The sequence below is a fragment of the Mus caroli genome, unplaced genomic scaffold, assembly GCF_978045245.1.
Source record: "Mus caroli unplaced genomic scaffold, Mus_caroli_1 scaffold_6, whole genome shotgun sequence".
Classification (NCBI taxonomy): Eukaryota; Metazoa; Chordata; class Mammalia; order Rodentia; family Muridae; genus Mus; species Mus caroli.
Genome location: NW_028227261.1, coordinates 19,640,181 through 19,667,838, shown reverse-complemented (window position 1 = coordinate 19,667,838; position 27,658 = coordinate 19,640,181). Strand labels below are relative to the sequence as shown.

The window sequence follows — 27,658 nt, the reverse complement described above, 5'->3', positions numbered from 1 at the left end:
GGAGACAGGGCCACCAAATTCTGAGATATTTTAAGCATGGGTATGGCATGGATGTTATTCTTTTTTTTTTTTTTTTTTTCCTATCTTGGGATGGGTGGCGGGGTTATTCAATTATTTCAGTTTGCTGATACACTACTACAAAGACTTTGAGATGTTGGCACTAGGCAGACGTGAGCTTCATTCCCCCTTATTAACTGAGGGTTCTGGGTAAGTTACTCACTGGGCTTAGCTTCAGTTTTTCATCTCTAAAATGGGATTGATAATGACGCCTCAAAGGAATACTGTGAAGAGTAAGAAGATAACGGACAGGAAGCCGTCAGCAGGATGTATCCGAACATGTGCGTGCTACGACTTACAAATGTCATTCCTTTAAGAGTCACATAATTAATACAATTGTTTTTAGATTCATTTAATATATATGGATGTCTTACCTACATACATGGCTACACTGCATGAGCACTGTTGCTCTTGGAGGCCAGAAGAGGGCATTGGATCCCCTCTGGAACGGGATAACTGATGGCTCTGAGCCACCAGGTAGACACTGGCAATCAATCCTGAGACCTCTGCTTAGCCACTGAGCCATCTGCTCAGCTCCAGAATTAATATAAGTTTTAAGAATTTATTCAACTCTCCAGAGACAAAGCTTTTATTTTATCAAGGTGGAACCAAATTCTGCTAAGAGAGAAACAAGGACACCTGATCCAGGAGCAGAGCCACCAAGGGTGGTTTGTGGGTTAGCTAGAGAAGGAGGCGCCTCCTGACTCCTATAAGTCTCCACCCTCACCTTTGTCTGCCCGCCCTCCCTCCCTCCCTCCCTCCCTCCCTCCCTCCTTTCTAAAGATTTATTTTATTTATATGAGTACACTATAGCTATCTTCAGACACACCAGAAGAGGGCATCAGATCTCATTACAGATGGTTGTGAGCCACCATGTGGTTGCTGGAATTGAACTCAAGATCTCTGGAAGAACAGTCTTTGCTCTTAACCCCCGAACCATCTCTCCAGCCCCGCCCTTTGTGTTTCTTAAACATTGGTTTTTCTCAGGGAAGACTGCCTGTAGCAGTAATTATATTGCCTTCGGCCACTCTCCTCTTCTTGTGGTAGAGGTACAGATTACACATGAAAGGGTCAAGTCTGAAACCGAAGCAGTGGTACTTCTTGGCCTCACTCACTAGAGTGACAGACCATTTAAGGTGGTTTACTCTAAAGAGATTTCTGCTCTCCCATGAGTGGATCAGAAACTGAAAGGCTTTGTGTTTGTGATGGCTGGGATGGGCTGCGGTGGCCTCGAGGTTTGAATACTGCATTAAGCACTCTAAAGGCTTGCTCCGAGCAGTCCTTTTCTAAGCTTTCTCTTAGGCATGTGATTTACTTTCAAAAAGTTCTGGGATATAAGATTGGCTTGAGTGGCCATGCCCCTTATATAAAATACATCTCAGGGCAGTGGTTGGCCTTTCTTCCTCTTCTAATAATGCTTATCTTACAATACAACCTTTTTTTTTTTATTATTTTCAGTTCTCAAAGAATAAGCTAAAAATATATTTACAAGCCAAGTAATCCACTAACGCAGTCTACTCCTAAACAGAGAGGTGTGTGTTGCATTCCTTAGCACCAAAGGTCTTCGCTTGCTTCGGTAGGATGTGCCATGCAGCTTACAGCAGCTGAGGGTGTTATCACTTGTGTTTGTGTGTGCTGCGGTGCACATATGAATCCCGAGGACACTTTTTTTTTTAATATTTTTATTACATATTTTCCTCAGTTACATTTCCAATGCTATCCCAAAAGTCCCCCATAGCGCCCCCCACTTCCCTACCCACCCATTCCCATTCTTTTGGCCCTGGTATTCCCCTATATTGGGGCATATAAAGTTTGCAAGTCCAATGGGCCTCTCTTTCCAGTGATGGCCGACTAGGCCATCTTTCGATACATATGCGGCTAGAGACAAGAGCTCCGGGGTTCTGGTTAGTACATCATGTTGTTCCGACAATAGGGTTGCAGATCCCTTTAGCTCCTTGGGTACTTTCTCTAGCTTCTCCATTGGGAGCCCTGTGATACATCCAATAGCTGACTGTGAACATCCACTCCTGTGTTTGCTAGGCCCCGGCATCGTCTCACAAGAGACAGCTATATCTGGGTCCTTTCAGCAAAATCTTGCTAGTGTATGCAATGGTGTCAGCGCTTAGAAGCTGCTTATGGGATGGATCCCTGGATACGGCAGTCTCTAAATGGTCCATCCTTTCATCACAGCTACGAACTTTGTCTCTGTAACTCCTTCCCTGGGTGTTTTGTTCCCAATTCTAAGAAGGGGCACAGTGTCCACACTTTGGTCTTCATTCTTCTTGAGTTTCATGCGTTTAGCAAATTGTATCTTATATCTTGGGTATCCTAAGTTTTGGGCGGAGGACACTTTTATGTGGAGTCTGTTTCTCCTTCCACAGAGGTGGCTCGAACTACCTATATTTGAGGAATCAAATTCAGGGCCTCAGGCTCGTCCTCACCACAAGCACTACTCCTGCTGAGCCGGCTCCCTAGCCCAGCACTGCTACTGCTACTGCTGCTACTGCTACTTCTACTACTACTGCTACTTCTTCTTCTTCTTCTTCCTCCTCCTCCTCCAATTTTTTTAAAATTCACTTTATATACATGTAGCTGTACAGATGGTTGTAAGCCTTCATGCAATTGTTGGGAATTGAAATCAGGACCTCTGCTCCCTCTGGTCCACCCCACTCGCTCTGGACCAAAGATTTATTATTATACATAAGTACACTGTAGCTGTCTTCAGACACACCAGAAGAGGGTGTCAGTTCTCATTATGGATGGTTGTGAGCCACCATGTGGTTGCTGGGATTTGAACTCGGGACCTTTGGAAGAGCAGTCAATGCTCTTACCTACTGAGCCATCTCTCCAGCCCTGACTTGTCATCTGTATCCTGTTATGTTTTGTAAAGAGATGTACATTAGAGAATATTCCCTATGAGTGTGTGACAGGTATGATCGTGGCTTCGTAAGTATTTCAGCAGACATGGACAGGCAACAAGTGAGTTGTCAAGTAGGGACTATTTGAAGGGATCCTTGTGAAAAGAGAACACTGCTCTATGTAGTTAGAAACTACTTTTTTTCCCGTGTAAAGTGGAGTTATGTAATTAAATACTGAATATTTTATTTGTTCTCAGTAGAGCCGAGAATCTGCTGTTGAATCAGCTTCTTAGATTTGTGTTTGTTTCCAAGCAGTTTAGCTCTGTCCGGCACACTGAGGGAGCTTTACAGCCCTGTCAGGGGAGCCCTGCTCAAGTGAGGTATCCAGCAGCCTCGTGCATGGCGTGTGCATGCTATTGGGTCTTGGCATAGGCAGGCTGCTTTTTGTCTAGATTTTCCTAGCCTGTCATTTTGTAACTGCAGAACTTTTAGCATCAACACTTTTCTTCCAAGAGAGGAGATAATATGCTGGGACACCGTAGAAAGCTATTAGTTTTCCGTCCTTCTTACTTGAAAATCCCAGGGTGGCTAGAAGCTAAGAGAGCAGGATGGCCTCAGCGGGCAGAGTCTGCTAGGTGCGCTGTAACCCGGCCTGAGGTAGTGCTTTGTATTGAATTATTGAAATTGCTGTAGTTGCCATTTGCAGTTCCCTGTGGTGCTATCCTTATCTTGATTTGGGGGTTCATGGTGAGATCAAGTGTTAGCTTTTTATAGTTTGCATTTTTTTTTCCGGTAAAAAACACAGTCTCATTGTATAGCCTTCCCTGGTCTGCAACTCACTGTCTAGACAAGTTGGACTCAGACTTGTAGGTACTCACCCATTTCTACATTCTGAGTGCTGGGAGTAAAGGCATTCACCCCACGTGTACCCTGATAAAGAGAGAAAACCAGGAAGTTGGGTTTCTCCCGTGTTCACAGAGAAGCCTCTGCAGTTGGTCATGTGCTCTTTGAGTGTGTGATATGGATAAATGCTGAGTGAGATGCTGTGTTCCCAATGGTTGGCTCTTAGTGTGAGCTGGGGATGGCACTGGGGAGGAATTCTGAAATGTGTGCATTCCTGTTGGTTTATTTTGCCAGAAGATAAATCTAAGCCAGTTGGCTTGTGATTTTTTTTTTCCTTTCTATTCACAGGCTTGAAGGTTTTTCTACTAAAAAGTGTACTTTTAAGATAAAGGCTTTAAACCTGCCTCTGAGGCAACAGCTAGGGCACAGCAGAGTTTAGGAGAGTGACTAGGACAGTAGAACAGGTATGGGAGATAGGTCACAGGGGAGTGGGGAGGGAGGGAGGGAGAGTGGCAAGCGCCGCCTTTCCAGCATCCTCTGGTTAGCCTCACTACCAACTGTCCTGGGCGTTTGCTTTCTTACCTATAAAATGGGTAAGATATGCTTGTAAATGACCTACAAGTTTGATACTAGCATCGTAGATTTTCTCTGTGGGAGTTTGAGGTATAAAGTATTTGGCATATAATAAAGGTCTCTGGTACCTCCTCCCTCCCATGTGTGCGTGCATGCACGTGTACATGAACACACACACATGCTTAAGCCATAGGTGTATAGTGGCCACAGGAGTGTATCAGCGCCTCCCTGGCGCTGGAGGATTCCCTGGAAGATCAGTAAGTGCTCCTGACTATTGAATCATCTCCAGTCCCTTCCCAAAGTCCCTAGATTTTAAAACTAGGAATGATGTGTTCTTAGAGGATGTTCACCCCCAGACTCTTCCTCCTGACAGAATACTTGGGGTCCATTCTCTTCTCCCTGAGGCAGCCCTTGGTCGCAGCACTGTTAGTAAATAGGACTTTCTGTGGTGATGGGTGTTTCCGCTGCACACCTTTCACTACTGTGTGAAGTGTGTGTAGTGTGCAGTAGCTCCTGACTGCATCTGCTGTTGATCACTTGAAATGCAGTGGCAATCAGTCATATCAATGAGAGTTTGATTACTGTGAAAAGACGCCATAACTGGGCAACTCTTATAAACAAAAATATTTAATTGGGGCTGGCTTATAGTTTCAGAGGTTTAGTCCATTATCATCATGGCAGGAAGCATGGCAGCACACAGGCAGACATGGTGCTGGAGAAGGAGCTGAGAGTTCTGCATCTTGATCTGCAGGTATCAGAAGGAGACTGTGTGCCACCCTGTGTATAGCTTGAGCATAGGAGACCTTAAAGCCCACTCCCACAGTGACACAAGTGACTCCAAGAAGGTTGTCCTTATTGGTGCCACTCCCTATGGACCAAGTATTCACACACAAGTCCGGGAGTGCAGGGTGACATTTCTGTTTAAACCACCACAGCAGTTTTCAGATAACTTTGTGAATTGTCAGTTACACAGAAGGGTTAGATCTAACTTTGGATGTTAGGGATAGATGGTGAATGAGGGGGAGGGATGATGCAGACTGAGTACTTTGGAGCCAGTAAAAAAGCCTTCGGTGTTTGACACTCACTTAAGTACAGACAGTTATGTGTTTCACTGCCTAAGTTTCTTATATTTGTCCTAATAAATGGTAGCTTACTGCCATGCCCACTGACCTGAAAAATAGCCTGTATTTCTTGCATCACTATTAAATAGAATTGATTGAGCGGTTAGGAAAGGGCATTAACAAACAAACCAACCAACCTCAGCTTCTGCCTTGTGTCTCCTGCTGGCACAGCGTTTCTAGTCCTCCACGGAGGTGGATGTGTTGTATGTGTGCATTCTTTCATGTGTGTGTGCATGATTGTTATGTGTGTATGTATGTGTGTGTGTGCCTGTCTGCCTAGACAAGAGGACAGATAGGCTCCAGATAGCCTTCCTCTGTAAGGAACAGTTTGAGTAGGTCTTTCAGATGGCATGGCAAGCATGTTTATGCATGCCAACATGCCTCTTTCTTGAAAAGGCATAGTTGGTCTCGAGGATAGAAGATATCTTCTTGACTAGGAGACAGAAATTTTGTGAAGGAATCAATGCCTCCTTTCTCTTAGTAGGGTTAGTTATGATTACAGATGTCTATATGTTAGTGTGCTGGATAAAGGCTCCACTAAGTCCCCTCTGACTTTGAAATGAATAGATTTCTTGTGGTTGGTTGCTTCCTATCTAGAGAAAGTACTCTAGAGAGGTCCTGTACGCAAAAGCCAACAGTCCAGACCTAGAGCCTAACCCCAGCAGATGAGGAGCCGCCAGCCCTCTAGCAAACTCTGATCCTCTGTTGGGAATCTGTGGTAGCAGCAGCAGCAGCAGCAGCAGCAAATGCCTTCGAGATGAGCGGAGAGCATGAATTAGTGTTACACAGACGCTTTGGGCCAAGTCTGGTAGCTCCTTACTGCTGGAAAGAGCTCATCTGTTTTTACCTAATTTATCCATGTCAATGGATTTTACACAGTTCAATGTTGAAATAATAAAAATGTCTCCTATCAGCATAGGTACACGTTTGTGCTGTGTCAGCTTGGCTTGGCTCCTATCAGGAGTTTCATTAGAAACACTTGGGTTCGACATGACTGAAGGAAATACACTATTGAGAAACGCTTTTGAATAAGGTACAGTTTTATTGTGCAAGCTTGTTAAGGATGGCATCAGAGTAGTTGAGATACTGGTCAGGAAAACGCTCGTATGTAGGATGTAGGAGAGCTTGCCTTGTCTGTTGTCAGTATACTCGTATGTGAGCTAAGCAGTTTCTTGTCTTGTCTTTTCTCCGTTGCTACCCCATAACACGACTCTTTATGGGGGTGGGAGTTAGTGTGTAATGTCAGATGATGAGCTAGCAAAGATCCATCTGCGGGTTTGTTGCTCTTCTTGTGTTGATTTTGTCTAGAGTTGATGGAAAGTGATCTACCTCATGGCACAAGTCTCTCCATCCTTCCACATCTTTCAGTGTTCATAGTGAGTGCGGGACAGTGACCCCTTCTTAAAGCCAGCGAGATTTCTGTACCTCCTGATGCATTGTCAGTGGAATAGAAATGCTGCTTGTTCTAAAACTGTGTTTACAACACAGACTTATGTAAGTGGGAATGTGTCTGTTGGCCATGGAATGGAGTGTCACCATCTCAGCCTTCCTGATTGCAGCCGATACAGATTGTGTCTGTCCCCATAGCTGTCAGTAGAGACAACCAGGGGACTTTTGTTAGAATCTTAACATTCATCCCCAACTCTTAATTCCTCAGAGAGCAATTTTGCCTCTTGTCTTTTTCATCTCCATCAGCTCCTCCTTTGGACCCTCTGGGCCCCTCACTCATCTGTTCTCCTGCTTTCCTGTGCTCGGATCTCTGTAGGGCTTTCCTTGTACAGAGGTTGAATGGGAGTGAGAACTGCCCCCCCCCCCCCCATCATAGTTCTTCCACGTTAGCACAAGATGAACAATTCTGTAGACCTGGAATGCCTATGGCTCAAGAGCCTGAAGTCAGGAGCAATGCTCGTGTCCAGTCAGGAGGCAGTTCAGGGCCTTTCAGAGCTGGACGACGGTTTTTCAGTTTGGTATTAGAGCTCTCTGATTTTTTTTTTTTTTGAATGCCCTATTTAAGTTAAGACTAGACTGTTGTAAGATAGTCCCAAGTGTACTTCTGTTACCAAGCACTTTTAAAAAGGTGTTACAGAAACTGCTAGGACGATTTTTGTCACTGGAGTTTTGTTAAAAAGAAACGTTAACTGTGTAAGCAGAAGTTTGACTCCATGTGTGCTCGAGTCCTGAGTGGAGGGTAGTCACGCTGCTGCTGGAGTTTTGATTCTTCTCTGCAGCACTGAGCAGAAAGGTGGTTTTGCTGCGTTACATGCTATGTCCCGCCCTTCCTATTGATCCGTAAGCTTTTCCATTGGCTTTCTTTCTGTTTCCTGCTGCTTCTTGCTTCATAATTGAAGGGAGGATTCAGACCCATCCAGGTAACACACTACTGGTTCTGCATGGCCTCTTTACTACTCTGTCTTCCGTTAATTTACAGTGCGATTGCTAGCGATAGATGCAGTCATACTGGAGACTGAGTCTAGGGTTGAGCTTTAAGCATGTATCGAGAACTGTGCCTTAGCCCAGGTACTGCTGCCGAGGGCGGGTGGTTGAGCGGGCGGGCGGGCGGGCGGGCGGGCGCTGAGTTCTGCTCATTTTAGACTATTCTGAAGCTGACTTTGATTCCCCACTTTTTTTTGCAGAGTATTTTAGAAAGCAGAATTGGGATGGGCTTCAGAGTGTGGGTGTGTCACTGACACTCTAAAGACAGGCTTCTTTCTATATGAGACAGACAACCTTAGACATGATTTTGGTGTGGTTTGCTGGACTTGGATGAAAAGGCTTCTGCTCATGTAGATTCTTTTCTCCTACGTAGTTTACAGATGGCTGGTAATATTGTTTTAGGTTGACTACTTCTGATTTTTTTAATCATTTGATCTTGAACCACTCTCTATTCAGAAGCCATTGCTTTTTATAATGTAATGTTTAGAGAAATGCCAGTTCCTTTGTTGTATTTGTTATAGATATTAAAATTAACAGTTATGGTGCATGGCTTAAACTTTTAGATAGTGGAGGCCTGAGCATGGAGACTGCCTTGTTTTTAATGTATTAACATTGATCAGAACCTGACTTAGTGTGGAATATATTTTGTGAACTTAGTTATTATATCTCTAAGTAGATGAGCTTAATAGTGGGGCAAAGGGAGAAAACTTAAGGTATTAGAGCTATATATTACCCTTTGTGAAAAAACACATTTTTATCTCCCTACCCCAGTTTTTCCAGAGGCCTCAAATCCAGCCTCCCCGAGCTGCCATCCCAAACAGCAGTCCTTCCATTCGTCCCGGTGCGCAGACCCCCACCGCTGTGTATCAGGCCAACCAGCACATCATGATGGTTAACCATCTGCCCATGCCGTACCCAGTGCCCCAGGGGCCTCAGTACTGCATACCACAGGTAATAGGGCAGCCTGGGTCCAGCGGGGTGCAGGTGGGTGGGGCAGTGATCGACGGCCTGGATTTCAGTGATAATGTGAATTGTTTTATTGACTATATGTCTATCCATTTTTTTGTCAACTTTAATAAAACTATCTAGAGATTCTGATCCAAATAGACAAGTTGCTGGAGACCTCTTCCCTGTCACTGTCTCTCCCGAAAACAAGCACTGGCATGTGTTTCATACCCAAGTCTTCATGTCTTGTAGACGGTCTCTGCACAATGGTGCTTTAGTTTCTGGAAGCTTCCCTGTGTCATCTACATGTGTGCTCTTTTCTAGTACCGCCACAGCGGCCCTCCGTACGTGGGGCCCCCACAGCAGTATCCAGTTCAGCCGCCCGGGCCGGGGCCTTTTTATCCTGGACCAGGACCTGGGGACTTCGCTAATGCTTATGGTGAGTAAGGAATCGTCTAGCTGCTTCTGCTCATTGGTCACGCTCGCCTTAGTCTGCTGGCCACGTTAGGTATTGCTGCTTAGAGGTTCAAAGGATTTTTAAATTTTTAAGTACAATCTTATAAACGGTTTTGTCTTGAGAGCTTTTTTTAGGGAGTAGCTTACAAGGAAATTATTATAAAAGTCTGTGTAGTCAGTGACACCCAAAGGGCTCATCATCCTGTTGGATTCATGTGGCAGGTCTGGGCTTTTTCCACCATGTAACTGTCAGGCACATTTTTATGTGTTTTGTTGGTAGTCTACATTTCCCTCCGTCAGAGCTTTGATTCTCAGCACACTCTGCCCACTTCATCTCATGAACTATCTATGGCGCAGAGATTTCAGTTTCCTCTGTTTTCTGCTCTAACCCAGGCACCTACGACAGTGAGTGGCAGACTCTGGAGAGTGGGCTGTGTGTGGTGATTCCTTCCCTGCACCTCTCAGGCAGCACCATTGTCCTGGGGCAGTTCTGAGGATTAGCTGAGATAAATCTTACAAGATGCCTTTGGACAGAAAGTCGATGGGGAGGCAGGTTCTCACTGGGTACACTGGGCTGTCCTTGAACTCAGAATCCTCCTGCCTCAGCTTTAAAGGTGTTTTCTGTACAAAAACACAGATGCAAGGTGATAACTGACTCGTGAGTTCACAGGGAACTTAGAAATCACGCAGATAATTGAGGAACGCTCGGGCTGCCTTTGACACTTGTTTCACCCACAGCTCGGAGCTGTAAGGAGGAGACTCAGAATACCAGGAAGTGGAGCTTGGGATGCAGCCAGCAGTGGTCTTTCATAGTGCGGTCAGGGTACAGCAGTGAGGCTTTGACTGTGGATTAACACAGTCATCCACTCAGAGTTCCTGCCCTCAGGATTTAGGGGCATTGTAGTAGCTTTGCAGTTACTTGCACTGGGCTAACTCTCTTCTGGTGGCAAGGTGCTTAAAGTGTGAAATCTTTCTTGTGTGTGTGTGAGTACTGCCTCACAACCCTGTTTCAAAATGGTTTATCTTATCATCTCAATTTTCTCAAGTAACATAAATCAGCTCTGTTAAGTTGTATTCTGACAATAAGTATTGTTATCGAAATCTTCTGAGTAGAAAAACATATTTTTCAGAGCAAACGTCCTAAAATTAATATTTCTTTAAATTCCATGTTGCAAAGAGAATATGTTGTAATTGACAGAACTGTTTTCCACGGTTTCTCACTAAGTATAGTTTGCAGCATCCTCCCTGGTTCCTAGAGTGATCTTCAGACTCTTCCTGTGTGGAAGCCGGTGCTGGCTGTTGCTCTTAGTATGACTCTTGCATCCTATGTGAGAAGTAAGACGTAGCTTTCAGATTGTCATGCTGGCCGGGTGTGGTGGCTCACGCCTTTAATCCCAGCACTTGGGAGGCAGAGGCAGGCGGATTTCTGAGTTCGAGGCCAGCCTGGTCTACAAAGTGAGTTCCAGGACAGCCAGGGCTACACAGAGAAACCCTGTCTCAAAAAACAACAAAACAAAACACACACAGATTGTCATGCTGAATGTTGGCTTTTATGTCCAGACAGTGGTGACGCATGCCTTTTGTCACAGTACTCAAAATCCAGAGGCAGTCAGATCTCTGAGTTCAAGGCCAGCTGATCTACATGAAGATTTCTAGGACAGCCAGAGCTACACATAGAGACCCTGCCTCAAAACAAAACCAAACCATTGATTGATTTTTTTTTTTTTCTTTTTCTGTTCCAAGGTTAGCTCAAATACCGAAATGCAGAAAGCTACGGTGTCTCTTAAATAACACGGAACAGTGTCATCCTTTCTTCTCCATTTATTTAAATGGGCATGTAGCTGTTTCTAACATGAACACTGGGCATCTAAATGACCACATACCTTTCCCCAGCTCGCTCTCTCCATTCATTCATATTCTCTCTCTCTCTCTCTCTCTCTCTCTCTCTCTCTCTCTCTCTCTCTCTCTCTCTCGCTCTCTCTCTCTCTCTCTGTGTGTGTGTGTGTGTGTGTGTGTATTGGCATGTGTACCATGGAGCATATGGAAGTCATAGGTTAACTTGCAGTAGTGTTTCTTTCCATTTCATGGGTTTTGGGGATCTGATTATCAGACTTGTTGGCAGCGCTCACTCTCTCCCAGCCTTCTCGTCACTCCTTCCTTTCCTACCTTAAAACACACACACAATTATTTGTTTCTTTTGAAACTAGAATGGTCTAGTTTTGGAGTAAATCATAAGTGATGTCACTGCTCGCGTCCCCCCATCCTTCCATTAGTTGTGAGATGGTGATTGCCAGCTTCTGTGATTCAGAATCCGTTCCCTCAGTTGTAGACACCTCACCTTCCTCATGAGGGACTGTGGCACTCTTCCCTCCTTCCTGGCTCCTCCTCTTACCTTGCCACTGCCAGCTACTTTCCTCCTTCCTTGGGTGTAATTCAGAATAGATATGGGTCACAGCGCTGTGTTCCAGTTCACAAGTTCTTGTTTCTCCAGAGGAGACCAACTGCTGTTCTACCATTGAGTTATATTCCCACCCCTTTTAAAAGATGTATTTTCAGCCAGTGTTTTAATGAGTTGGTTTCCAGGTTCATGATTCCACTTCCTTAGCCTCTGGGAAAGTACAAGTGCTCTTGAAGTGTTTTACAATTTTGAGAAAGTTAGAGGCCAGAACTCTCATAGGTCAGCCTCAAGGAATGCTGTCCCATGTTGACAGCAGTTTTAGATTCTTGACCAAAGGGTAGGGTTAGTGCTGGTAATGTTTATGAAGAGGAAGAAGGAGACTTTGCTAAGTGGCAGGCCTTCCTTGCTCAGGCTTGCAATCCAGTCCACACTGTGTCTCCTTTCTTGGTCTGTTCCCTCTTGCGCCTTTTGCACTCTTTTCCTGAGCCTCTGCAGAACTCTGGCTCACTGCGCTGCAAGCAGCCCTGTAAGGTCATTTGAGCTGTGCTGTGTTCAGGAAAGTGGTCTCCCAATAGCATTTGTTTTCTTCTCCAGCAGAAAACAATAAATAAAATGAAATAAAAAGTAAAAGATGAGCCGGGCGTGGTGGCGTATGCCTTTAATCCCAGCACTTGGGAGGCAGAGGCAGGCGGATTTCTGAGTTCGAGGCCAGCCTGGTCTACAAAGTGAGTTCCAGGACAGCCAGGGCTACAGAGAAACTCTGTCTTGAAAAACCACAAAAAAAAAAAAAAAAAAAAAAAAGTAAAAGATGCAATTGCTATAGAGGGACATAACTGAGGACACATGATCTCTTTCTTCTGGTGTGGCCAACTAGATATTTAATCACCACATGATCTCCATGCCTATGGCCAGTGCTCAATTTCATGTGTTTTCAGCAGAAATATGATGTATTGTGTTGTGTTCTTTTAGAATGCAGCCAGTTTCCTGCGCTGCTTGGGCCCACATGCTCTCCTGCCTGTGTAGCCTGTGCTGGGCCCGTGCTCTGTGCCCAGCTGATTGGTCAGCTGTTTGCTGATGAGTGACAGCCGCTTTCTCACCAGTCTGCTCACTCAGTTGCCTTCTCTGTCTTACTCCACTTAGCTTGGGAAGTCTGGCCAGGTGGGAGGTCTGTCCTGTGGCGAGCGTTTGAATCCAGTTTGAGGATCTGTCTTGTATAGGAGCTGACAGCAGGCTCACTGCGGGGCACAGCTGATGAGTCTTCCCATCGAACTTCCTGAAATTGTAGTCTTGCCCTCTGATTAGATCTCTCCCAAATCACTTCCCAGATGTCACAGATGCCCAAAGAGCCTGGCACTGTGCCCCGTTCTGCTCCTAGGAAGCCACATTTGGAGATGACTACAAGGTGATGACTGAGCCTTTTGCCTGGTCACCTTGTCTCCAGGCGTTTCTTCCTGTGTACTGGACCCCAGCCGGGCCACTCGATCTGAGGATGTCACCAGGGATGGGGCACCACTTTACACCTAGTGCTTAACAATAATTGGGGGTGGAGGGCTTGGTTCTTTCTTTCTCTTTTAAGTAAACTTGACTGTGTAGCTCTGGCAGACTTGGAACTCTGTGTAGACCAGGTTCACCTTGAATTTACAGAGGTGGACCTGAGATCCTTCTGAGAGCTGGGATTGAACTTGGGCACTGCCATTCCTGGCTCAGTAAACTTTTTAAGGAAAAAGATTATCTCTCTGCACAGTCTTTTTTTCTTCCTTCTTGCTGCTTAGCCTTCATGCTTACAGAGCTGTATGCTCTCTTGTATCGGTTTGTCTGTCTGCGTTTTTGAGACAAAGCTTTCCTCTCTAAGCCAGGCTGGACTTGATTCCAGGATCTGGCTGCCCCAGCTTCTTTTGTGCCTGACTCCCCAGTGCTGCCACGCGTTTGAGGGTCCCTGGCTGATTCCTTTCATTCCCCTCCCTCTCTGCAGGTCTGTGAACTCTGACATGGCTGCTACTTGGGCTTCTTTGTCTGTCTTTGTTTTCTGACTTGTTTACTCCCATGGTTCTGGAGTTATCCACCACAAAAGCTTTTACTAGTGCCGAGCTTGTACACCCTTAGCCCCAGCACTCGGAAGAAGAGTAATAAAATCAAATAAATAAATCTTGAGGCGAGTGTGGTCTATCTAGAGAGTTTTCAGACAGCTGAGGCTACATAGAAAATCTGTCTTCAAAACAAAACAAAAACAAAGCTTTTATTAATTACAAAATAAACAGCTGTGGATGGTGAGGTGCAGCCCAGTTGGCAGAGTGCCTGTTCTCTGTGTACAGAGCACCCTGTTTTACCAGGAGAGCCATGGAAAGCAGGTGTGCTGAGACGGCCTTCTAATTCCCGCACTGTGAAGGTTGAGCTGGGAGGATCATCGGTTCACAGGCTGCTGCCTTGATTACATAGCAAGGTCTCTGTCAGCTTCACTCCATGAGACCCTGCGGGAGAGCAGTCAGGAGGCAGCAGGGTGACTATAACTAGCTCCTGCCTGTCTCGGGACTACAGGGTTAGTAAGCCTCTCTAACAGCTCCACAATGGAAAGCTTTCTCATCCAGGCCCTTTCTTCCCTGTTTCATGTGTTGCTGAGTAGTTCCCTTGTTCTTCCTCTCAGGCAAATAAAAATTTAAAAAAGACTCTTAAACAATTTTTTTCCCAAAATATATTTTCTTCCATATCATCCAGTTCTTTAGCAAATCTTTTGGTTTTATTTTGTAACTCTGCACTTCTGCCCACCCTTTTCTCTGTGTGCCACAATTTGATAGTACTTAGAATAGTATTGTGCAGTTTGGATATTAACGAACCCTTTGTGTCTAAGTCTGGGGAGAAGAAACTGGTGGCAGTTGGGCTGTGGAGTCAAAACATGACCAAAGTCCGCCTTTTAGTTTTGGTTGATGCAACTGTGGTAGGTGATTGTGGTGGGCGGGAGCGGAAGGGGGCAGGTAGAGGGAGGCGTTTGTAGCCCTGTGTGCAGAAAGTACAGTTCAGCTTGTAGCTTGCTTCTTCTGGGGGCTTTGTCTTCTTTGTCAGCTTTTGTTAAAGATCCTCACCCAAGGGCTTGTGGGGACCTTCCCACTGGCCTGCTGTGGCTGTGGCTCTTCACACTGGGACTTAGAATCACCTCTGTGCCTACCAAACACACAGAAAGACAGTGACTCAAGCCCTTGCCTAAGAATCCCTGTTGTAGGCTATAGGTCCCAGAATAGATTCTTTATGAAAGCAGCCCAGGTTGTGTTTGAGAAAGATAATACGGGTGTCACTCTGCAGGAATTGGCACTGAGATATTTTCATATTAATTTCTATGGATGTTTGGAGATATTCCATATTTTAAGGATAATTTCTTGACCAGTTCAGTAGTTTGTAAAGAGTTTATGGAAGGAGATAATTAAAACTACTGCCCAGGTGTGTGGTGGCTCCTGGGAATACTCCATCCAGCAGGAGGCAGAGGCAGGGGGATCTGGCTTGCAGGTCAGCTCGGGTCACAGAGTTGAGACCCTGTTTCAGAAAGAAGAGGAGTCCCTAGTAATTTGCTTTCGTTTCTCCCAAGAGCTTGTTCAGGGACACGGCCCTGTTGTCAGGCTGGTAGTGTTTGACAAAATAACTGAATGCTTCTCATTTTGTTCTGATTCCTTAGGAACGCCTTTTTACCCAAGTCAGCCAGTGTATCAGTCAGCACCTATCATAGTGCCTACGCAGCAGCAGCCCCCTCCAGCCAAGAGAGAGAAAAAAACTGTAAGAGATCTTCATTGATTCGTCGTAAATTGGAGCATATAATCATTTCTAAAATAAGCATATCCAATCATCATTCACCTGAGTTACAACAGCGACTGCCATTTCTTCCTCTCCTTTCTATCTCTGCCTTTCACCTCAGCCTAGAGGGTTTACACAGGCACTCGGCTAGGACATGCATACCCACACCCTTAGTGTCACCTCTTCCCAGCCATTCGTGCTGCATGGGTAAGCCCACCTCTGGCTCCTTCTGTGGGAGGAACTCTGACTTATTTCTCAGATCCTGTCTCTCTGATACTACAGCGCTGAGCAACAATTAGGACCCAACATGAGGGAACGGTAGCACCAAATTAGAAGAAGCCAAAATCCTAAAGAGTCACAAGGCGGGGAGACTTGGAAGAGAGAAACACAAAGCAAAATTTAATAGTTAAGAGGACATTTCCCTCTGTCTAGTAAACCACACCCAAGAGCCTAAGAGCGCAGTGACACAGAACTGGAATTGTGAAATGTTTTGTAGAAGATGGCTCCCAGTGTCTTCCCCAGCAGAACATAGATTGTGATGATGACGGTCAGCAACAGCCCCAGATGCACCACATGGGTGATGGAGCTGGGAGTGGGCTGACCCGAGACCAAGTCACCAACTCAGATTTGCTGCTTTGGTTAGAAACAAGTGATTTAGGAACATGTCTCAGCAAACAGAACACTCCAATTTAGCAGGACACGGCTGGCAAGAAATGGAGCTTTAAAGTGTTCACTTGGTCTGGGAAAGTTGTCTGAATGGTGTCCTGTAAGGCAGGAGGAAATGGTGCTAATGTAGAGATAACATATAGGTGGTGGTGGTGGTGGTGGTGGTGATGGTCAGCAGTGAGCCAAGAGGAAGCTGGCTGTGGCACACACTTGGTATCTGAGCTTGGGGAGGCTGAGCCAGGAGGATTAACACAAGTTCCAGAGCTGCCTAGGCTACACAGTGAGTTCAGGGCCAGCCTGGGCTACACAGAAAGGCAGTTTGAAAACCAGACAAATGGGCTGGTAATGAAGAGCTGCTTCCCTGCAGCCTTGCAGATAGATAGCCTGATGTTTTTTGATAGTGAATTCTCTGAAGTTCTCAAGAAAGCAGTTAGCTCTTAAGCTGTGCAGGCAATGGACATCAGAAGGGGACTTCTTACCCGTGGCCCAGCTCTGAGTTCCTGAGCCCTGGGATTCCCTCCTCATTAGAGCACCCTTCTCTTTGACATTGTAAGCACGAGGAACCACTGACAGTTGAAACAGGAGCACATGCACTGTGCTGTGTGCCACTGTCTAACTTAGCAGAGAGCTTGGCAGTCCTTCTGTGACAGTACATTTAGATCTGCATCATCCTTCCTCCTGGTACTTTGATAATTTACCTGTAAAGATGTAGGATAGCATTGTGCTCATTTGGCCTGTGTGATGTGTCTGTGCCTTTACTCAGACAAAGCAACAGGACAGCCACTGTCCTTACAGCAGTGCGTACTGCAGCCAGATAGAGTCCCACAGCGATACAAATGTGCATCTTTATTTTCTGCACTTCACCATTAGGGCATTAAAAACTTAACTCAGGCACTTTGTTATTCTTAGGCTATCTGTGGCTCTCGTTGCTATTAAGAACTCTGAGTAAAATCAATGTATTTGGCAATCTTACACACGCATAGATGGTTTCCTTCTTTGACCTAGAAATTAAACCTGCTCAGTCCTGCTTTCTCTGCCATTACAGTTATTGTCACAGCTTGGTGCCTGCATTTTTTGGAATGATCACATATGGTTCTGTGATTAAAGTAGAAGTTAACAAATTTAATATTATCTCTGTGTCTACATCATCCAAATCTGGTACACAGACACCACACTTACTCTTACCGTTTTATTTAATATTGTAGATAAGAATCCGAGATCCCAATCAGGGAGGTAAAGACATAACAGAGGAGATTCTGTCTGGAGGTGGCAGCAGAAACCCCACTCCACCTATAGGAAGACCTGCATCCACACCCACTCCTCCTCAGGTAAGTAGAGTGAGCATGACCATGACGGTGGGCGCTGGGCACTCACTCATTGACCTCCTCGCTCTCTTCTGTAGCCACTCTGTCCTTTCCTCTCTGTCAGCTGTCTAGCGCCTGAGTATCTCAGGAAGCGTAGACAGACACGGTTCTCTTTCCAAGTTGCTTTAAGGTTCTACTGGCAAGGTTTCTGTGGATTGGCTTCGCATTCAGAGCACAGATGCTGCCACACTTGCTATTGAGCTGGTCCATGCTATGCAAAGGTGCTTTGTCCCTTGGGAACCACCCTAGTGAGTGAGTAGTTATGAGTCCGCTGTGGAGCCTTAGGACGAAGTGCCGTGGAAGAGGGTGGTGTCCCAGTGAGGATGCAAGCCTTGTGGCAGGGATGCTTGAGAAGAATGTCCCTGTTAGAGTCTGTTGATGGAGCCCAGGTACTTCTTCTCATGCAGGACCTACACAGCTGTGCTTCCAAGGCTGCTCTGTGAGTTTTGTCAGCCTGACTGGTAAAGTATGTGGCTTTGGTCTTAGAAGAAATCCAAGAGTCCCAAGAAGAGCTAGGCTTGAGCGAACTGTGACTGTGGCAGGAAATTGGTTTCCCACGTTTGAAGCTTCTTCCTTTGTTACTGGGTGACTTTGCAACGTAGCCAGTCACCTAGCGTCCAACACACAGAGCATCTGTTGAAGGGGATAGTTTGTTTGTTCTCATGGCCGGAAGGTGAGAGCCCCCAGAGCCGATTTACAGTGGGCGTTAGACCAGAGGTAAGACATGTCAGAGTAGCCAACCACTGACTTGATACCGCCACAGAGCCTCAGAGAAGTGCTCTGAGATATTGAGGTCACCGAGAGTGAGCGAGTTCAGTTCAGAGCCCTCGTAAACCTGTGACCTGTTGGCTTGAGTGGTCTGTGTTGTAATGTGTGTTCCCCTTGGGTGGAATGGTCCTCTCTGTCACAGTCCCCATTACAGAGAAGAGTATGTGGCCACCTCGGTTAGAGGGTTTCAAGGTTGTTACAGAACTTATTTTTGAAATTGTCTTCTCTAAACATTTTAAGTCTGAATGATTAAGAGTGTGGTTTCATCTCTAGAATTGACCATGCAGTAGGATAGTAGACCCGAAATGACCTACATACATGGTTTATTCACAGCCAGGTATAATTCTAGACATGGCCCCTTGGGCGGCCCGGCGGGTGCCGGAGTAGAACTTGTAGTTGGTTGGTGAGGACATGTGCGCTTTGCACCCTTTAGTCTCTTTTCAAACATCAGTTAAGATAGGGTGGGTGTAGTTGAAATTCCCACCTCGAAAATTTGTATCTTTCTGTATTTAAATTCTCTATATGGTGTATCTGGTTAGGTTTTTTTATTGTTGTTGTTTGTTTTGTTTAGTATTTTTTTAAGGATTTATTTTTGGTCATGTATGTACGTATATATGTATGTGTTTGTGTGAATGTCTGACATGTGTATGGATGTCCTTAGAGGCCAGAAGGTGTGTCCCTCTGGAGTTGGAGTTACTCTAGGCTGTTGTCAGCTGCCTGATGTGGGTGCTGGGAACCTGACTCTCCGAAAACAGTGAGTGCCTTTGCTAGTACTAGGAGCTCTCTTGCCACCCAGCCCGTTCCTGTCTTAGGATCTTGCAAGTGTGACCCTGTGCCTTCCCAGCTCTTCTTCAGTCCTTACCCCCTTCCCTGGGACCACAGGCGCAAGCACAAGTCTTGGTGTCTGTATGGTGACAACTCAGATTGAGACAGTGATTGCTGTGGAGTGCCTCCAGTCTTGTCTCTTTTGTGTTCTTAAGTGTCTTACTGAGCTACATCCATTTGAATCCATCCGTACACATCTTGGCTTTGTGTATGTGTGGAGTCTGTGGGATGGATCATAGCTGTTTAATTGATGAGTGTACTTTTCCTCTTAAAGTCAACAGCAGAAGCATTACAGCTTCTGGCTTCATTTCTGGGAAGTCATGGAAGCTGTGCCCATAGACGGGCTGAACTTGGTGAAGGGAGATTATGTCGTGCCAAAAATACTGAGTCTGTTCTTTTCCTAAAGGCTGCAGGCTCTGAACATTGGCGCTGAATTCTCTTTCTAGAAAGCCCTCGGCCCTGGGCCTGTAATAGACATTTGAAATCAGGACACGATCCTGGATCCACCTGTTGTTGTTGTTGCTGCTGCTGCTGCTGCTGCTGTTGTTGGAGACAGGATCTCACACTATAGCTCTGGCTGTCTTTCGCTCTCTAGACCAGGTTGGCCTGAACTCACAGAAAGTGTCTGCCTCTTTGCCTCCTGGGATCTGGGATGAAAGGTGTGGGCTACCCCAACCCCGCCTGCCAGTCCATCTTGAATGGCTTTCTAGTTTAAGAGCTACTATGAGGACAGCCTTCTCTGTTGGTGTGTTGGGCCAAGCATGTTTTTGTTCTCATAGTGTGCCTGCTTTTGTTTCCAGTTAGCAAGAAGTCTGGGTCTTTTTCTTCTCTGTCCAGAATAAAACTGTAGGTGGGTAAGCTGGTTCTGGCAGGCTGTTTCCTTGGGTGTTCGAGAATAGATGGTGCCCTCTAGTGGTAGCAGTCTTTATGTAGGCCTTGGAAGTTGGGATTGCTGTGCCCTTAGCAGCAGCAGTGTTACAGCTCTGGGCTATAAAGACCTAACCATTCTATTCTATTCTTCTCCCTGTACCCAGACTCCACAGTCTCTATCCAGTGGCCTTCAGCAGTGTTTATCCTTCAGGCTCAGCTTCTGCCCTCCCCTGAAATCTTTCTTTTACTTTCTTCTGCCCTGGCTGTTCTTAAACCATCCAGTTTCTTTTTCGTTTGCTGCCAAGCAGCCACTGGCTGCCTCGCCTCTTCTGCTGAGCTCTGCCAACTGATCACCTGCTGTTGACATGCCTACCGACTCTGCCACTGAAGACACTTTGATGTCTATTTTTTTTTTTTTTCTTGTGAGCTCAGCCCATACAGCTAAAAGTAGGCAAGGTACAACTTCTCAAGCCTTTTATTGGACCTAATGTCACAACTCCAGGAAGGGTGACACTTGACAGCATCTCTCTGCAGAGTCAGTACTTGAGCCTCAACAGTGTGCGTTTGTAGCCAGATGAGAGGTATTTGAGACAATCACAACTCACCTTGCGTGCTAACAAAGGTTGATGTCTATTCCAATCACAGGCTTGCTTCCTTGGGCTTTCTGCTAGGTCAGCAAGTGAGGTGCTCCCCTTGTGTCCCAGATGGTAAGGGCTACAAGGGTCACCTGGAGTCCATCATGGTCTGTGCTAGCACAAACTGACAACTGGAGCAGACCTGGTTGGCTGTGTGTTCAAGAGCTGGGGCAGACTTCTGTAATTGTGTAGTTTTTTTTTTCAGGCATCCCTGGAATGTTCCAAATGGCTATTGCTGGCATGCAGCTTGTCTACTGGATATTGAACTACACCCCTTCAGTTTAAGGTAGCCAGGATAGCATTGGCGCCCCCACAGCTAGGGGGCATAGGGAATTCCTAGGAAATCTACTTATCCTACCCTTGGTGTCTCTGCCTAATTACCAGGAGTGCTTCCAACAAGAGAGCTCTAACTACTTAGTCCCAAGGGTGACTTTAACTTGTTTTCGTGTTCTTTTCTGAAATAAGGGCCCTGGCTGAGCCCAGACTGATGGCAGTTCTTCTGCCCAGCCTCCTGAGGTTAGAATGGCAGACATATAGCACTATACTTACAACAAATTGTAGCAGTGCTTTAACCCTGCTTAGCATCTGACCAGACTTCATAGCAGGTGGGATCCCATTACTTAACTCCTTTGAAGTCCCACACAGTTGCTTGTGCGCCCATAGCAAAGATGACTGCTGGCATCCAGGCTGCCCTTGGTTTATGTTCAGGGTTGTGCAGCATAGACTACACAGAGTGGCAGATCATAGAGACCGAGTACTAGTGGGTTAGGTGAGGCTGTATTAGAGAGTCCTGGGAGTTCAAGAATGGGATACAGATAGACACCTTACAGAAAAATGTAATGTAGGAATATAACACACACACAAGTTAGTAAACAGTTGAGTGCTGTACTTAGCCCCTGCTGTGGTTTCTAAGGCTCTCTTTTAAGGCTGACAGCACATTTAGCTTGGCTTGGGTCTGCAGGTCTGTGGCTCAGCTGAGTGAGGAGGTTAACCCACAATAACTGAATCAAGACACCATTGCTCATAAATCTTGTGAGACTCAGGGGTCCTGTCAGCATGTCACAGGAAGTATGAAGGCATCAAAGAGATCAACCAGTGGGGCTGAGAGGAGAAGAAAGACCGGGTGAAAAGACTGGACCATGCCTTCTGTAAGGCCTGTGCCTATTCTCTGTCAGGCAACCCACGGACTTCAGTAGTAAGGAAAGATGACTGGTGAAGGAGGCAGGTCTTCTTTTGTCTTGGTGTGTTGTCATAGTCATGGATGTGTTGGCTTTTCTGCCAGTGGGATTCATAAGCAGCCAGACATAGAACTTAACTGAGCTAAGCTGAAGGAGTCTGCATCGAACTCATGGCAGGCCTGAGTCACTGAAGGTCACCAGAGGTGGCCACTGAGGGTCCATTGACAGGAACGATCCTGGGGTCCACATGACGAAAACCTGGGGGCATAGGGAATTTTTCCTGTTGCTGTCTGCCCTAGGAGTCGGTGGAACTACAGGCTGTCTTCCCTAGTAAGTTTTTAAACGACCTCTGTGTGCCTCCTACAGGTGTTATGTATCATACACTAGAAAGTGTGCTTCCTGTGACCATGGCCCCACCAGATGGTCACCGTGCGTGGATGTAGATGTATGCACAGGTCTTAGAGAACGGTATGCTTTTCACCTGAAAGACAAAGATTCCACTCTTAGCACAGCCTAGTCAGTGTAACTACAGTGGAGAAGAAGCAGTCTTATCCTCCCTACCCCCAGTAGCAAGCCCTTCGGCCATTGGTGGTGGTATTAGTGGCCAAGAGAGGTTTCTATCCTCAGAATTACCTGCTGCGTAGCAACTGGCCTCTGAAAAGGAACAGAAGAGATTAGATAGGTAGAATTTTAAAATGTTCACGTGTAGTCAGTGATGTGTAGACCAGAAGGTGTTGGATCCCCTGGAATGGAAGCTACCACGTGGGTGCTAGGAATTGAACCTGGCTCCTCTATAACAGTGAGAAGTGCTCTTAAGCTCTAAGCCAATTCTCCAGCCCCCAAATAGATTTTACAAACTACTGTTCATCTTATTTCTTTCGCCCTCCTTTCTCACCACTTTTAGGATCACCCTTCGAGTAAATAGTAGCTGAAACTTGGTAAAGGGTTTTGTGGCAAAGAGCACAGGTCAGGGAAAAGTTGGAAACTGAATCATTGGCACATCTTGAATGTAAATCTTCTTCTGAAGTTTGGGGAATTGCCAGAGCCATAGGGGAGTTGCCCCTTACAGAACAGCTACACACACACACACACACACACACACACACACACACACACACACCACCTCTGGGAAATGGAAATCTGCGACAAGTCATTTCATGCTTTAACAACTAATAGACTAATAGTTTCGTGCTGGGTTGGCAGCACAGGTACACTCCTGTGTTATTGGTGTATGCAATTCCATCAGGAAGGAGGTTTCTGCATGTACAATTTGGAGGCAGGACAAACAAACAAGAAAATCCCGCTTTAACTTTTAAATAGCGATCTTGTCGTCCATGTCCAACCAACTCGTCCAACTTGGCACTGGCAAGTTGGTTGCTCTCTTCTGAGAAGCATATTTTTGTAGTTTTAAATGGTGATTGTAGTAAAGATGGGAGTTATTTAATTAAGTCGCATTGTTCTTGTTAGTATGGTAGTGTTAGTAGTAGCCCTTGAATGAAATGTTACTATTCATATGACGAGCCTTAAGGGCTAAGCTGGCATGCATTCTTTGTGTTTAAATGCAATGTCATGGTGAACAGGGTCTGTTGCATGCTTAACTGTTTGGATTTAGAGTGAATTGTGAACTGGGTGTGGTGGTGCACACCTATAGTCCTAGCACTTGGGAGATAGAAGCCAGGGAGCAGTCAGGGCTACAACAGAGAAACTCTACTTCAAGCCCCCCCCCCCCAAAAAAAAAAAAAAGGCTGTTAGAATGGATTGTACCCAAGTGATAACTTTGGCTTGATCTGGTTTTGGCAAAATATCTTCAGATAGAATTTAGATTCCCCATTTGTCTTAAATCAGTCAGGAAATCCCACTGCCTTAAGACCAATTCTGAGTTTTCTTGCACTTCTGGGTAGAAGCCAATGGAGCCAGTGTTTGGTTGTTTAGCCAGTGTGCTTGCTTTAGGTAGAAGCCAGTGGAGCCAGTGTTTGGTTGTTTAGCCAGTGTGCTTGCTTTAGGTTGGTCATGAAAACCATCATTCTCATTGGATTTTGTTTTCCTAGTTTTGTAGACTACAGTTAATCAAGCTCTGAGTGAGTTAGTCTTTGCTTTTAGAGCCAGGAGTAAGGGACTTCCTGGCGGGCCTCCACCAGGGGATCCCTCTCAAATTTGCCAGGCCTAGTATTAAAGGTTTATTGTGGGAAGGGAGAGGAGCAGGGACCTGGAAAGGGGGCAGAAGAAGATGGGGAGAGGTGGGAGGGACAGTTAAGGGCTGGAAGAGAGAAACAGGCTGACCAGGAACACTTCAGGGGAGGGGGGAGACAGAGACAGGAACTGAGATGGAGGGGGGAGGAAGGAGACTTGGGTAGCAAGCAGTTCTCTTCCGTGCTATTGCCCTTGACTCTCACCAGGTGGCAGTACAGGCAGTACTGGGAGCGAGAGGTGAGAGCAGCTGTTGCTAGCTAGCTGTTGGATGGAGCCTAGTAAATTGCTCCTAAGCCAATAGCATGCCCTCTGGACCCTGGAATCAGCTGTGGTGGTGGCATGTGCACAGTTCCTGTTCACTACTACCTGTTTTAAGAATGCCAGGCAGTGAGAGTGGAGACTGTAACCATCTAGAAACTGATGCACATTGTTATGAAGAATTAGAATCTTCGATCTGTCCTTTATGTTAGGTCTAGAAAGTTAGAATAACTTCCTTGAACAAAGTAGCACATGGCCTGTATCTCAGAGCTTGCAGGAGCAGGGGGAACAGAAGTTGTGGTCATTTTCAGCTAACTATTGAGTTCAAGGCAGCCTAGGATACATGAGACCTGTCTACAAAAAAGTGCAAACGACAATTAACCTAGCTTTATGTCTGTACATGTACAGATGATCAATCTCTGGAAGTAAGAGGAAAGAGAAGTACAGGAGGTTAGGCCCCGGGTCTGAGGTCTTTTCTGACCCCTCTCACTGAATGTATATGCATGTATACATTTGCATGCGTGCATTCGCATATGTTCTGTGCCTTTGGGTTTATGTAAACCATTTGCCACAGCATCTTTTTTTTTTTTTTTTTTTTTTTTTTGGTTTTTCGAGACAGGGTTTCTCTGTATAGCCCTGGCTGTCCTGGAACTCACTTTGTAGACCAGGCTGGCCTCGAACTCAGAAATCCGCCTGCCTCTGCCTCCCGAGTGCTGGGATTAAAGGCGTGCGCCACCACGCCCAGCTCACAGCATCATAGAGAAATCAGCTTCATGCTTTACCACAGGTATAATTCCCAAGGGACATTAGGACTGCCTGCATTCCGTTGTTTGTATGTTAAACAGTTTAATTGACAGGCCATCAAATTGTTTCAAATTGTTTCCTGTTTGTGTCTAAGTGGAACATTCGGAATGATGTCTCTACCTGTTTAGGGTTACAGTTTCCCTTGGACTATATTGGGTTCTCTCCATCTCAGCAGTATTGAAAGACCCACAACGTAAGGACTCCCTCACGTTCTGACTCAGGAGAGGTGACACCCCAAAATCACCCACAAGAAACGGTCTTGCTGCAACTGCAAGAGGATTTTTATTCGAGAGCGTTCTCGGGCCCATGGTCATACACCACGCAGGGGTAGAGGACCATGGCGCCCTGAGTAGCTGAGTAAGGGGGTATTTAAAGGAAGAAACCACAATTCATGGAGGTGGGGAGGGTGTTGTTGGAAAATACCAAAAATACCAGTTAAGAGTCACAAGGAAGTATAAAGTCACAAGTGTCAGGTTATCTCTCAAGACAGTTTCTAAGAGCCCCTAACAATCTAAGAGCCCCTAAAGATAGCACATTTGCATTGCAGGTTCCAGTAATGGTCAGGGTGCCATTCTTTGAATTGAACCCAGGAAGCGGGTAGGTGGAGGAATGTCGCTATCTGTTTTATGACCAGTACCTGGAGCACTAAGCCACAAAGGCTACACTCCCAAGCCTGGGCCCAAAAGCCTCGAATTTTGTTTTTACTTTGCTATACTTTTTTAATACTTCTTCATTCCCCACTTCTTCTAGTTAATAGTTCTAATCTTAGAACTAGACACTATCTTCTCCCTGACATAGTTGATCCTTTAGGGCATGGTACTGTTGTCTCAAAACTAAAAGCCACACTGCATTAATTCTTGTTTTAATAAAGGTGACTTGCCTATTTAACACACATGGACCTATAATGAAAAGCAGAAGCAAAATCAAAAGGGGTCTCATAAAGGTAGAAAGTAGGGTGGTCAAGAGTACAAGATAAGGGCCTTTCCACCCGAGTCTCAAGGTTTTCTGCGTGGAGATGTCTAGCAGGTCTTCTGGAGCAGGCCTTCTGGAGCTGCTTTTTTGCTCGCTGTCTCACTCACTGGAGCACCTTGAGCCTAGAGAACAAAGGCTGGGAAAGCAGCATGTCAGCACTATGTACAGAGGCTATTTTTACCAGTGGAGGGGGCCCCCTGTAGAGTAATTCATAAGGGGGTCAGTCTAAACTGTCCAGGGGTGTTTTTAACCCTGAAGAGCAAAGGGTAGGAGAGCTATCCAATCATTAGCGCCAGTCTCCGCTGTCAATTTGGTAAGGGTCTCTTAATGGTTCTATTTATTCTCTCTACCTGTCCTGAGCTTTGGGGCCTGCATGTCTGAGGCTCGGTCTTCAGTTGCCCAGGTTTCTTGTCTAGATCCTGTCTTTTTTTTTCTCTCCTATCAAATTTCTCTCTTGTCTAAGATCCCTCCTGTTTTCTCTTTCTTCTGCCTCCCGCCTCTCTCTCTCTCTCACACACACTTTTTCTGCCTCTTTCACTAATCACATAACTGTCTCCCTCTCATAATACACCTTCTAATCTCTGAAGTTCTACCTAGGTAAAATCAAAGGGAGTGAACCGCCTGAAGACTTCCATAAGCCTTTCAAGGAACATTGAGGGAGGTTCGATCGGCCCCTGCATTACCTCTTACCTTAGCCAAATTAGTGGGCCTGTCTCGAGGCACCTTGGAGACCAGAGCCTGGCGTTAGATTTTCAAGCTCTCCTTACCTTCAGCCATGTCGCAGTCGCAACTGGGGCGAGTCAAAAGGAATCCCATGTAGATCTCATTTTGTAGCTGTGTAAACCGCTGTTGGCTTCCGGGCCATTTTTCTAGCTTCTAACAGAATTCTCTCTCGCTCTTCGGTTGTTAAGAGCATCTGTAACAGCTGTTGACAATCATCTCAAGTAGGCTGATGAGAAAACATAAGGAACTCTACCAACCCTGTGAGGCGTTGGGGATCCTGGGAAAGGGGGTGGTTAGTTTTTCAGTTATAAATACCAACAGAGGAAAATGACCAGTACTGAAGGGTTTAAAGTTTGGGCGGGTCCACCAGAGTCCGCTCGGACTCTGTGCTCTGCAGTTCCATGTACCCGCAGCGGTCCGCCTCTCGATACCCCGAGGGGTTTAGGGTTCCCTCGGCAGCTGGGGTTGAGGCTGTGGATAAGGGGAAGGTTGTGGACTAGGCCACTCAGGAGGCTTCATAGATTTTGGAGGAGCCGAATTGGCTGGTGGCTGCGATTTGGGAGAAACCTTTAATTTCTCTTGTAACATAAGAGTACAACCACAATTTTGAGAAGCAAAACCCAATTTTAACAGTGAAAACAATCTAGTTTTTTCTTTAAAAATGAACTCTAAAAACATTACTTGCTACAAATTTTGGTGGCCTGTTCCTGCACACAAACACAAGAAGGTGTAGCCGCCAATATTTCAAAAAGACACTTCCCTAAATCTTATCTTTTATAAATCGGATTTCTAGGATAAGAATTACATAGAATATTACTTAATTTAGGCGTATCTTTAGAGACCTGTTCCCATGGATTGTCTCATGCTGCATGTTGTAGTTCTAAATTACTCTAACCCAGAGTTACCAGTTTTAAGTCAACTTTTTGTTACCAATGTTACAAATT

At 45.7% G+C, this 27,658-nt stretch overlaps 1 protein-coding gene across 30 annotated transcripts in view; it reads left to right on the top strand.

The window, feature by feature from the left end:
- Positions 1-27,658, top strand: part of Eif4g3 (eukaryotic translation initiation factor 4 gamma 3) — a 212,567-nt gene that overhangs the window by 91,226 nt on the left and 93,683 nt on the right. For 17 of the 30 annotated variants that reach the window (XM_085838779.1, XM_085838778.1, XM_085838802.1 and 14 more), the window contains 5 exons: positions 7,801-7,821; positions 8,657-8,836; positions 9,155-9,269; positions 15,346-15,443; positions 17,333-17,455. In XM_085838779.1, the coding sequence (XP_085694905.1) occupies positions 7,801-7,821; positions 8,657-8,836; positions 9,155-9,269; positions 15,346-15,443; positions 17,333-17,455 (537 nt within the window). The remainder of the gene's footprint in view (positions 1-7,800; positions 7,822-8,656; positions 8,837-9,154; positions 9,270-15,345; positions 15,444-17,332; positions 17,456-27,658) is intronic. The other 13 variants (XM_085838798.1, XM_029476717.2, XM_029476708.2 and 10 more) reach the window with 1 other exon arrangement.